Below are 13,826 nucleotides of genomic sequence, written 5' to 3'. Positions count from 1 at the left end.
TTCACAAAACATTTTGAATAACTTTTAAAAGGACAGCTCCAAATAGTGCATTATTGCTCCATTAACAAAGGATACCAAGAGAATAAAACTCATTTGATAATAGATGTTAATTTAAAAGTTGTTAAAAATGTAATCTCTATCTGAACCATGATAGAAAATGATAGCTTTTATGTCTCTTTCATGTGTTTTTAAAACAAATTATAATCCTTTTTAATGCAATTATTTTTCAATAGCCAAACTTTTTCCATCATTTTATTTATTTGGAGGAGCCAATTTGGGCTTTAGTCCACAGACAACAAGGATAGCAACTGCCATAAAGTTAATATAAAGTGCATTGATTTGCAGTTTTTATCTGATAAAGCCAATTAGGGACAGATATGTAGCAGAGGTAACTGAGAAATCAGCAGTGTGCATTTGAGATTCTAAGAATTAGAAATTGCTCAAATTTCAAAGCTAAATTACATGAATGGGGGCAAAATAAATATGAAAATATAGTGCGAGGTTTCATTACTCATAGCTAAACATTTAATATAAAAATCTCAAGGTGTTTACCGTCCCTTTAAATTGTGTCTCCCAACATATTTGTGATGCTAAATACATGCACAATAAAAGGAATTTATTTAATGATCTGGCAGAAATTAAAAACTACATGTCTGTGCTTAGAGACAACTTAAAGGGACATTCCAGCCAAAATTGGAATCCACATGGATGCATTTCAGTTGTATTTTTTGTAATATACATAAATTAGCAAAAATGCTTCTAATAAAAGTTATATCTGTTTCAAATGTGTATTTAAGTATGCACCGTGCACCAGCATTTTAACCACAGCACTTGTTTAGAGAGCCTAAGGTGCTACTACCATCTGGTAAAGAAATCAATTTGTTAATTGCTGACATGATACAAGCCCCACTAATGCTCTGAGCAGCTGCAGTATTTAAAATACTGGTGCACTGAGAATATCTAGCTATGCTTCACATGCACATGCAGAGCATTTTTGCCAATACATGTATATTATAAATATGTTTCTATTCAAAAATGTAATTCATCTACTGTATGTGCATTTAAATTTTGACTGGAATGACCCTTTAAAGGAACATTACACACCTTGAAATTACATTCTTCTTCTGCTGTCTTGCAATATATTAATATGCTAGACGAGTTAAACAATTATTTTTCAATAGCCAAACTCCATCTACCACTTATTTGAAGGAGCCAATCAGGACTTGTTACTGGAGTAGACACAACTAGCCCCTGTAATTGTGATAGGAAAAGTTCAATTGTTTTTTAGTTTCTTACCCTTCCATATAAATGTTAGTTTTACAAACTGAAACTGGGGACTATCTAGACACTCCCAGGAATTTTTCAATTGAGCCAATCACATGCCCAACCCTGCCCATAGCATTCCAGCTCAGCATACTGAACCCCTTGTTTCTCTGGAAATATGCAAATCTGTCCATGGGTATTTCCTGCTGCATTCTGGAATTGTAAATGGTAGATGATCATTGACAGTGACTCTTTTATATCACTGTATTTTTAGAGTAGGGACTTTTTCCCATTCATTTTTCCTCACCATTTTATACATTGAGACTGGTTTGGATGTTCTATGCTAGCTTCTCTAGGAAGCAATAAGAACACATATCATGTGCAGATGGGTTTTAGCAAAAACAAAATGGCTGCCTATTAACCTTGCTATACTGGAGTAGCAGTGCACTGGTATGAGGGAGTCTGTGTTTTAAGCCAATTGTGGAAGCAAAATATCGAGGCATTATGAAGCTCGTTTAGAAAAGTTCATCTAGTTTGTTGAGACATGCTATATAATAGTGTGTTTTATATCACTGCATTTACAGCGGAGTGTTATTTACTCATTTGAGACTAGTTTTAAAAAGAACTGCACAATAATCATTGTCAAATTACAATTACATGTTTGTTTTTTTATTTATTTTTATTTTTATAAAAGCTGTTGCAATATGGTGTGTGTTATAGGACAATAAAATGCAAGTAGCGGTAATATCTTATTTTCTTTTTACAGCCAGAACTTATTCCTTCATCTCCTCAGTTCACTGATCGACGGCTATATGTATGGAATGTCACTGGAGATGGCATTTTACATCCAGTAAAAGGCATCAATTTGAAGACCCGTCCATTTCAATGCACAGATTTTATCAGCATCAAGAAACAGCTTTCACTGTTATCAAGAATGAAAGTTACAAATTATAGATTTGCCCTCAACTGGTCTTTAATTCTACCAAATGGCGATTTGTCTGTTGTTAACCGGGAAGTCCTGAGGTATTATCGCTGCATGATAGAGGAGGCATCCAATATTGGAATAAAGTCGATGGTCACCCTTTATTACCCAACACATGGCTCCTTAAGTCTTCCAGGACTTTCGGTACAAAATGGAGGATGGTTAAATAGAACTATTACACAGGCTTTCTATGACTATGCAAACTTGTGTTTTCAGGAGTTGGGTGACTTAGTAAAGCAGTGGATTACCATAAATGAACCCAACAGGCTAAGTCAGTATTACAATAAAAGCAGTAATAGTTCTTACCAGGCAGTGCACAATGCGCTTTTAGCTCATGCTATGGCTTGGCAGGTCTATGACAAGATATACAGACCTATTCAACATGGCCTTGTGTCATTGGCTCTGCATACAGACTGGGCCGAGCCTGCTAATCCCTTCGTCAAATCTCATTCTGAAGCTGCGGAGAGATTCCTTCAGTTCGACATTGCTTGGCTGGCAGAGCCAATTTTTGGTTCTGGTGACTATCCAACTCATATGAAGCAGTACATTGCCTCCAAGAAACAAAGGGGAATGTCCAATTCAGTTTTGCCCCATTTCACAGAAGAAGAAAAGAGTTTGGTAAAAGGAGCAGCTGACTTCTTAGCTCTGAATCATTTCACAACAAGGCTTGTTATTCATGAGACTAAAAATGGAAGCAGATATGATTCTGACAGGGACATACATTTTCTCTCTGATCCAACATGTCTGAGCTCAGCAGGCGGTCTGGCTGTAATGCCTAGTGGTATACGGAAGCTTTTAAACTGGATAAAGCAGCACTACGGTGACATCTCTATTTATATTACTGCCAATGGTATAGATGACAAATCTTCTAGCAATGACGAACTTCGGATATTTTACCTACAACAATACAGTCAACAGATACTACAAGGTAAATTAATATACCAGCTTCATGGTCTTCTCAGTGATGAGTAACCATTCCCCAGAGCCACACAACTTGTCTGGCTGTGTAGCTGGTGCTCCATTTATAAGGCACCCCAGGCATCCTTATATCAGATAGAGCTGTCATTTTAAACAACTTTTAAATTGCTGCTCCTTAGCCTACTCTTTAACAAAGGATAGTAAAATAACAAAGCAAATTTCATAATAGAAGTAAATTGGAAAGTAGTTTCAAAATGCATGCTGTATCTGAATTATGAAAGCTTATTTTTGATCTTACTGTCCCTTTTAATAGTGCCCTGATGCACAGGATGACATAGACTAGGATGACCTCTCCAATTACTTAAAGGGACAGTATACTGTAAAATAGTTTTCCCTTAATGTGTTTACAATTGCTTTTTTTACCAACTGCAGAGTAAAAAATGTATGAAAATTAGCTTTTTAAGCTGTATTTCTCTATATTAAAGCTCTGATTTTGTGTTTTGAAGTCACAGCCTAATAAAATAGGTTGAGCTTGTAGGTGTAATCAGATCTCATTACTGTATCACATTGTGCACATATAACTGCTTCTTTATCTTATATCTGTCCTTAAAACAATCACCAATACTTTGAGAGAACAATGGAAAATCAACATTGTATTACCTTATCTCTGCTTTATCACACTGGGAGAGTAATTTCTTCTGCTGGCTGTGTTTACAAAGCTTATCTATAGCTGGTACGCGCGGCCACAAACTTTCAGAATAGGTGGGGATACCACATGCTAAATTAACAATTTCAATTGCCAATATAAGGGTAAAGGAGCTACTTGTAAACAATTTAATACACTCCAGCAGGTAAAGTGGATCATTGGGAACAAATTAAAGGGGAGAAAATTTTTGAGAAAACTGTCCCTTTAAGTGATGGTAAATTCACCAGCATAAAATCACATATTTTGAAAGTTCTTTCCTAACTAGCATATTGATATGCTTTTTGCGTTCCAAAGTCAAATCTACTTTTAATAATTAATGTTTTGTCAGGCTCCGTTACCTGATTTGATGCAGCCTTTCTCAATGATTTTCTATTAGGCTTATTTGACTGGCAGGACATTCAGCCCATCAGAGCCTCACCTTGCGCCTCATGTAAGTTAATCACAGCACACTCCCGTGCTTGTAACTCAGACAGCAAGACAAAGTCACTACGCTATTTGCGCAACAGAAACAGTGAGGCTGCTTACTTACGTATTAACAGTAAGCAGCCTCACTGTTTCTGTTGCGCAAATAGCGTAGCGAGTTCGTCTTGCAGTCTGAGTTACAAGCACGGGAGTGTACTGTGATTTACTTACATGGGGCCGTAATGAGGATCTGATTGGCTGAAAGACCTGCCAGTCAAATAAGCCTAATAGAAAATCGTTAAAGGGACACTGAACCCAAATTTTTTCTTTCGTGATTAAGATAGAGCATGCTATTTAAGGCAACTTTCAATTCAATTTTTCTTCATTAACTTGCTATCTTTATTTGAAAAGCAATAATGTAAGTTTAGAAGCCAGAGCATTTTTGGTTCACAACCTGGGCTGTCCTTGCTGATTGGACAGCACCAATAAACAAGTGCTGTCCATCTCTGAACCAAAAATTGTCTGGCTCCTTAACTTAGATGCCTTCTTTTTCAAATAAAAATAGCAAGAGAACGAAGAAAAATTGATACTAGGAGTAAATTAGAAAGCTGCTTAAAATTGCATGCTCTATCTGAATCATGAAAGAAAAAGAAAAATGGGTTTAGTATCCCTTTAAGAGAGGATGCGTTAAATCAGGTAACGGAGCCTGACAAAAACGTTCATTATTAAAAGTAGATTTGACAGTGGAACGCAAAAAGCATATGGATATGCTAGTTAGGACAAGAGCTTTCAAAATATGTGATTTTATGCAGGCGAATTTACCATCACTTACATTAGTAAATATAATGAGCCACATATATCATTAGGGTTGCCACCTCAGCCATGTTTTCCTGGACACTTATGAGTTACACATGCTGCAGGGTGTGCAGGGAGGAACATGTATTGTGTTTCTGGACAGCACTATTCATGTTCCTCCCTGCACACCCTGCAGCATGTGTAACTTATAAGTGTTCTGTATTTTAAGGGACAGGTGGCAACCCTATATATCATATTACTTTTGTTTACACAATTATTTTGAACAAACCTTTTATTTATAAATTGCATCCACTGTGTGTGTCACTTTGGTAAAATATGTGACTAGAACATAGTTGCCAACATTTAAAAAAAAATTCCAGGGACACTTTGCAGCAGAGCAAGCAAGCGGGTTACTGGAGTATTGACGACCTACTGTTCAACTGCTCCGCCCCCTCAGTTCTGCAATCAAAACACACCCATTTGAAAGTAATAGTATAATTTAGACTTATCCATAGTTTATTATACAGATTACAGCACCAAGCTCTTATACCTACCCAGTCTCTGGAACACATTCTGGGCATATGGTTATTTTTACAACACATCATCAAAATTAGAAAGACAAATAATATGTGAACCCATTCAATAATAATAACAATATTCCATTAGGAATGAATTATATTTAAATAATACACTATATCTATTTATCATCTATCTATCTGTATATATGTATGTGTGTGTGTATATATATATATATATATATATATATATATATATATATATGCAAACAACAAATGTTGTGCAAAAGAGATTTTCAGGGACATTTCCAGGGACAAAAAAAATCCAGGGACATACAACAAAATCCAGGGACTGTCCCTGGAAATCAGGGACTGTTGGCAACTATGCTAGAAACATACCATTACATACTAAATATGTTGGTACAAAACAGGCGCAGAAGATTACCTCTTCTTATACTTTTACTTCAATATAACAACTTTTTAAAGAAATAAGACAAATACATTTTTGTTGGATTTACATTTATGTTGAGGTGTCTAACACATGACTATGATCATGCTGGACAGTGGGCCCAGTACTTGATACAGTGGCCAACACAGAGACAGGAACCCACATCTGCACAGCACAGGCATTAGTAATTAGGAGAGTATCCAGAGAGATACTCTAAGTCTAGATATAAAAATCAGGTCAAATGGCAGGGAAGAATGAAAAGCAAACAGTCTAAATGTGGCAACAAGGTATTTGGTAAAAGAAAATTCAAAAGAAAGTGCTCTGCTAGCAGAAGCCTGCCTCTATAAATAACAAGCAGTAATCAGGGAGTACCTGGAGGAAGTTAGCATACTAGATTGCAGTAGCAAGCTTGATTGAGAGCTCAGGCAGTTGTACAACAGCACCACTACTGTCCATAAGTGGTACTGCAAACAGCAAGTAGAATGAACTAGAACAGGAAGGTCTATTGATCTAACTTCTAGCTCTCCAATCTAAGGCCCAAGCGCATAAATCTGCTCCACAGAGTTTTTATCTGGCCTCCACGCTGCTACTTTATAATTTACCAGTTGGAGCACACATTTAGTGCACTTCTCTTTCAAAAACTGGTTCATCGCTACCCTCTCTGTCACTAATTTATACAATAATGGGATTGTGTATATGATATATGTTTGTGGCAGTTGCTAGAGAATTTGTCTCTACATTTGATTATTTATCCTTTTTGGTTAAATGGTTGGGCACCCTTAATCTAACATGGTGTAATGTTTTACTATTACTATATTATTTAAGTAATCATTTTCTTTTTTGTTTATCTTTCTCAGCATACCAAGAAGATAAAATTAATGTCAAAGGTTACTATGCATTTAAATTGACTGACAGAACGAAACCACTGTATGGCTTCTTCAGCTCTGCAATATACAACCTTAAAGCTAAGGCCTCAGTAGATGCCTACAGCACCATAATCAACATGAACGGCTTCCCAAAGGACCATTCAAGAAACCAATGTAGTACGACAAGTGAGGATAAAGAATGTTCCTTGTGTACGTTCCTAGAGCAAAGGAAACCGCTAATATTTTTTGGCTTTTGCCTTTTTACCATTGCTGTCCTTCTTTTAACCTTCACCATTATTCGTAAATACAAAAAGAAAAGGAGGAAACTACATTCTGAGAAAAATAAGCGGACTGTTTGCTTTCTGTTTAAAAAGGAGGATGGATTCAGTCACTGCTGAGGCCTATTGAGTAACTTTAGAGACTCCACTTAAGTTTGTGGATTCACTCCATTTTTTTTCTTTGAACACCATGAACTTATAAACATTTTTCCATGCATTACCAAGCAAGTTTACAAGACTCAGTATAGTGACAAAGCAATTTTGCTGAGATATGGTAGATGTATGTGAAAACTGCTTTTCTCATAAGAAAAAGCTTAAATAGAATTTAATTTATATATTAAAAATATATAATATTATATCATTATTTAAAATATGTGTAACTAACTACCATGCTATTTGGTTGACCCAGGTTTTTTTTTTTATTATTATTTTGATTTATTCTTCCTTTCTGCCCATGGGTCCCACATGGTAAAAAAATTATGACAACAAATGTGATAAATAAAGAGACTACAGAAGCTCTTTTAAAATGTGTCTTGTATATAAGAATGTCCTACTTACTTACTACCTCTTATAGTGCAAACCTTCATATGTTTGTGGGAACCTTTTGCGAGTTTTGTCTCCTTAACCTTTCTCATTTCTATTTATATTAACATCTAAACACCAATCAGAGACACTCCAACTCTGCTTATGGGCTGGTCCACCCTGGCGCCATCCTCAGATCATACCTCCAACTCCTGGTACAGTTTCTGAGGATTACACCTAGAGCCATCATTCTCCTATGCTGGTTATATTGTTACACATTTTAGCTTTGCTGATGGTAATGAGTGTAGCGATATTAAACAACCACTCTGTAGATGGTGCTTTGGAGTCTAGTAGCCTTAGCCACTCTTTGGTAAATGTAAATCTAGAAGCACTGTTTAATAAATAAGACCAAATACAAACTGAGCGTGTATCTATCTTTGGCAGGATTCAGGAATCATTTAAACAGTGCGTGTAGTAGTAAAGGGATAATAAACAGTAAACAAATTCTGTATATAATGATGTACAGATTTCCCTCAGAATATTATGTAGAAGTATTATTTTAATTGTGTTACTTGTTTAAAGGGCCATTAAAGTAAAAAAAATGCCTTGCTATAATTCATCAGTGCTAGTCGTACAACCCAGTTATGCAACTAGTACTGCTGACTGGGTCAGCAACCATTTCCTCTCTGAAACAGCAGTTCTTTATGGCTCCTGAGGGGTATTTTAATGATGTGTTTAACCCCCTTTTCACTATAATTGCTATAAATACATGTAGAGGTTTAGTTTTTAAAATGCCTATGTTGGAACCTAGTTTTTCCTCTATCTGTTTTTGTTTCTGATGAAGACAAATAGAGACAGGTATACAACAGACAAAAACAGAAAAGCGTGACCAATATCTTTTATTGCCTATTTTATTGTGGCATCCATTGTGTATTATGTATAGAAACAACAATTTAAACAAAATTAAAAGTTAAATTACAGGAAATGGAGACAAAATACATAATAAAATTATATTGCAAAGGGTTGTTTTTTTACTACACATAATTAAACGTTTTAATGTAATCTTAATTGAAGGCACAAGTGTTCCCTACTGTCACTCAGCACTACCTATTGCATGTAGAGCTCCCTCTGCAGGTTGCCTTTATAACACTGTTACACACACTGCTGTCACATAGTCATGTTGTGCACACTACCAGCTGATTCTTGCTAGTGTGTCTGACTTCAAACGAGCTGGAAGCCAGGGCAGTCTAAATTGTTTGGCTATTTTAGGTAATTTCTAGGTAAGTATATTCAAAACACTGCTAGTTGCATACACTGCAATATTTTATTTTTATTGTCAGAAATCCAAATAGAATTGTCTGAGTTATTTTTGAAACTTAACAGTACTTTTTAATTGAAGAAATGGTTTGTTGCCTTTTATAAGTTTTTTTTATAAAGATGGAAATAGAATGGTAGTATAATTCTTAACTGAACAAATGTTCATTGCTGATTACATTATGCAGAGATGCATAAGGTTTATTAATTGCATAAATTATAAAGTAGAATTATTTAATTTAGATTAACAAATGAAATGGGAATGAAACACTAAAAACACATTTAGGCATAATGATGTATTGAAAACAATTATTAGCCTAAGAATAATATACAATGATTTTTTTTTAATTATTAGTAGCTTAAAGAGACATAAAACAAGTTGGGATAGAGACAAAACATAATATGTACTTTAATTACTTTTCCTGCAAATTTATACTGCAGTGCCTCACCATTATTAACCATTTCTTTTTAGTTTCTGAGTTTACAGCTCTAACTTCCTCCACACATTTCGTTCTATGGCTGTATCTATATCTATTGTTCTATTGGTAGAATGCAAAAGTGCATAGGGATTATCTGCTGGCGCATGCCTAGAAACTGTGAACGCAGTTGAAATACAATGCCTGTGTCTAAACACTGATAAGAGCGGTGGAGTTGGCTGATCCAGGCAGCTTCACTATGTAATTCAGTTTGCTTATTTTTAAAATTATTTTAAAATACTTGCCACCAATTTTGAAACATTTTTTTATGCAAACTATTTTTAATTAATTAGCCCTTTTAGGATATGCACAGAATTTAACCTGTTTTATGTCCCTTTAAATATTAAAAAAATAAATATGAAGTTTTAGTTTCCTTAAAGTAATGATTGTTGTCAAGTTGTAACCTAGGATTTCCCTTTAAAAATACAAAGAAACAACCATTTATTGCTTTATCTGTGTTTAGGCCAATTAGGGACATTTATAAATTAGGTTATTAGGTTGCTCAAACAATGGCTGTGTAGAATATATCAATGTTAAGTGTTTAAATTCTGTAATGTGCATTTTTAAATAGCAAGAATATGGGGAATAATAATAAATAATGAAAATATATTGTAAAGTTTTGGGGCTTTTTCGCAATGCATAATTAAACATTTTATTTTACAATTTTTTTTATAATCCTGTACATGTTTATTGTCCGTTTAAGACTGTAGATTTAAATCATTGTTTCACAAACTGCCGCCGTTCCAAGGCACATTCCATGTGACCACCATCCCCTAAGGGTTGTACCATGAGAAAGTGCTACTAGGGGTGCAGGCACAAGCGAGGTCGCATTCGCATTGCGCCTCACTTGTAATACCAGCGTACATTTGTGTGCACTGTTATTACTAAATTGAGCGCAAATATCACTTTTGCAGAAGCGATATTTTGCACTCAACTTGTAATCTGGCCCACAATAGCTCAACAGGAACAAAGTGTAAATTATTATTTGTATATTTTTATTAGATTTTTTAATGAAGCTAAGAGTTACCAATATAGCAAAATGGAAACAGCCTCAACCAGGGAACAAAGACATAATAGTTTTTTTACTATTTTAGGATGGCTTTGGCCATATTTCCAGTTAAAACAGGTAGCTTCAGGCAGTAGAGAGAACAAATATTAATAGCAAATTGCTTGACAATGTTTTGTTCATCTTAAAATGAAAAATAAGTTATATCACAAGGCTCAGTACTAAATAGTAAGATGTAAAATGTGAATCACCTATGGGTCTTCTAGGGAACAAAGTAATTTTATCAACTTTTTGGCACCACACTTGGGGCGCGATCCGATATACGGCGCAAGTTTTCGGTGCAAGCGTAGAAACCTGCGCCGCCCGTAGTTTGACCTCGCACATCGGGCTATCACATATACGGCGCCAGCAGTTGCTAAAGTGCCATAAGTCAGACAAACTAGCGATGTCCAGAAATAAGCGTAAGTGCAAATTTCTGGAGTCGTCAGTGACTTACGGCACTTTAGAAACTGCCTGCGCCTAAAAAAAACTTACTAAATATGAAATCTCCCATAACTGTCTAACATGCCTCCCAAACATCATCCCAACACGTATAACCCTATATCCGCAATCCCCCCTCTCACTCCTAATAATAAATATATTAACCACTAAACCGCCGCTCCCGGAGCCTGCTGCCAGCTACATTAAATGTATTACCCCCTATTCTGACCCCCCTACACTGCCGCCAGCTACATTAAATGTATTACCCCCTAATCTGACCCCCCTACACCGCCGCCAGCTACATTAAATGTATTACCCCCTAATCTGACCCCCCTACACCGCCGCCACCTATATTAAATTTATTAACCCCTAATATGATCCCCCTACACCGCCGCTGCCTACATTAAATATATTACCCCCTAATCTGACCCCCCTACACCGCCGCCACCTATATTAAATTTATTAACCCGTAATCTAATCCCCCTACACTGCTGCCAGCTACATTAAATGTATTACCCCCTAATCTGACCCCCCTACACCGCCGCCAGCTACATTAAATGTATTACCCCCTAATCTGACCCCCCTACCCCGCCGCCACCTATATTAAATTTATTAACCCCTAATATGGTCCCCCTACACTGCCGCCACCTATATTAAATTTATTAACCCTTAATATGGTCCCCCTACACTGCTGCCACCTACATTAAATATATTACCCCCTAATCTGACCCCCCTACACTGCCGCCACCTATATTAAATTTATTAACCCCTAATCTAATCCCCCTACACCGCCGCCACCTATATTAAATTTATTAACCCCTAATCTGAGCCCCCTACACCACCGCCACCTATATTAAATATATTAACCCCTAATCTAATCCCCCTACACTGCCGCCATCTATATTAACTATATTAACCCCTAATCTTAGTCCCCTACACCACCGCCACCTATATTACTTATATTAACCCCTAATCTAATCCCCCTACACCGCCGCCACCTATATTAACTATATTAACCCCTAATCTGAGCCCCCTACACCGCCACCTATATTAACTATATTAACCCCTAATCTGAGCCCCCTACACCGCCGCCACCTATATTAAATATATTACTCCCTAAACCTAAGTCTAACCCTAACACCCCCTAACTTAATTATTATTTAAATAAATCTAAATAATATTAATATTATTAACTAAATTATTCCTATTTAAAACTAAAAAAGTACCTATAAAATAAACCCTAAGATAGCTACAATATAATTAATAATACATTGTAGCTATTTTAGGGTTTATATTTATTTTACAGGTAACTTTGTATTTATTTTAACTAGGTACAATAGCTATTAAATAGTTAATAACTATTTAATAGAAGTAGAAAAGAAGAGGCGGATCCATCCAATACTTCCAAAACACTGTGAATTTATTGTAATTTTCTTTCACAAACAATTGTTGCAAAAAACTTCAGAGACACACACTTAAAACCATAGGAGCTGATGTGAGGTCCGGTTTCAGTCTTACATGTTTCAGCGGATCCTGACCGCCTTAATCATAGACCATACCTGAACCTCTACACCTGTAGCCTTTTTACCTGTGTACAGGTATACGCCCTCAAACATTTACTCCAATCAAATTTATACAATAGGATTTAGCCTCAATCGGCTTGACAGCTTGGAAAAAAAAATAAAAAAAAATTCTATTAACTTACATAGGTTAAACTTAATCCTATAAGTGTATTTATGTAGCATTTTATAGAAAGACACAGCTAGTGTTGAATTGCAAATTCAACTTAAAAGAAGGTACTCATTTTTAGTCATTTACAACGCCAACTTCTAACACATCTATTAAATACACATATAGAAAAATCATATACAGAAAAAGTTTTTTCAGCAGTTGAGGCCGGGTTTGAACTCACAACCTTTGGGTTAAGAGGCATTAGACTTAAGCACAGCAACCCCATAGCTATTATAGCTATGTACCCCATAGCTATTATGGTACATTTAATATAGCTATATAGCCTTTATTTAGCATTAGTTTCCTTATAGTAGCTAGATATCTAGAAAGTTACTTTTATGCAGTCTCGTTTGTTTATATATATATATACTATTATTGACTCAATTTTAGCTTTAAACTTCCCATATATAGAACAAACGAAAGTTGGGGTTGATAGGCCAAATGTTGCTAGATTATACTACTCTTAAATTTAACTATTTATTACTCCAGCAATTAATGATGTCATGTTCTGAGTTAAATCCCTCTGGGACTAATGTCTTAAATACAAAAATCCAATATGCCTCTTGTTTTTTTAGAGTATTCAGCCTGTCACCACCTCTGTGTGACTTTTGAATGTGTTCAATGGCTGACCAACTGAAGGTACTTAAATCCTGATCATGTTCCTCTATAAAGTGGGATGAAAGAGTAGAGCATGATATATCATTTTCTATATATGAGATGTGCTCTCGAATACGAGTTCTTACATCCCTTGTTGTCATTCCTATGTACTGTTTTTTATGCTCTGTGCATTCAACTAAATAGATAACATGATCAGTAGAACATTTTATACAACCCTTGATATCATATTCTGATCCAGTAGTATATGACTTACAAGTCTTGGTCACTTTGATATACCCACATGCTCTGCATCTTTTACTTCCACATTTGTACACTCCATTTGTATGCAGCCAGGAACTTCCTGCACCCCTTTCCTTATTTTTAAGTTCACTGGGAGATAGTATATTAGCCAATGACTTACTTTTTTTTATATACAAATCTGCAGCCTTCATCAATTATTGGTTTTAGGGTACTATCTCCATAGATTATAGGCAGATATTTATTTATAATGTCACAGACATCCTTGT

The 13,826-nt window shown here is 35.7% G+C and overlaps 1 protein-coding gene across 1 annotated transcript in view; it reads left to right on the top strand.

Moving 5' to 3' along the window:
* KLB (klotho beta) overlaps positions 1 to 7,714 on the top strand; it is a 59,767-nt gene extending 52,053 nt beyond the window's left edge. Inside the window, exons 4-5 of the mRNA XM_053700879.1 lie at positions 2,030 to 3,173; positions 6,887 to 7,714. Coding sequence (XP_053556854.1) covers positions 2,030 to 3,173; positions 6,887 to 7,293 — 1,551 coding nt within the window. The 3' untranslated portion in view covers positions 7,294 to 7,714. The remainder of the gene's footprint in view (positions 1 to 2,029; positions 3,174 to 6,886) is intronic.
* The last annotated feature ends 6,112 nt before the right edge of the window (positions 7,715 to 13,826 follow it).

This window comes from Bombina bombina, chromosome 2 (genome assembly GCF_027579735.1).
Source record: "Bombina bombina isolate aBomBom1 chromosome 2, aBomBom1.pri, whole genome shotgun sequence".
NCBI classification, from domain to species: domain Eukaryota; kingdom Metazoa; phylum Chordata; class Amphibia; order Anura; family Bombinatoridae; genus Bombina; species Bombina bombina.
This window is presented reverse-complemented; position numbering and strand designations above follow the sequence as displayed.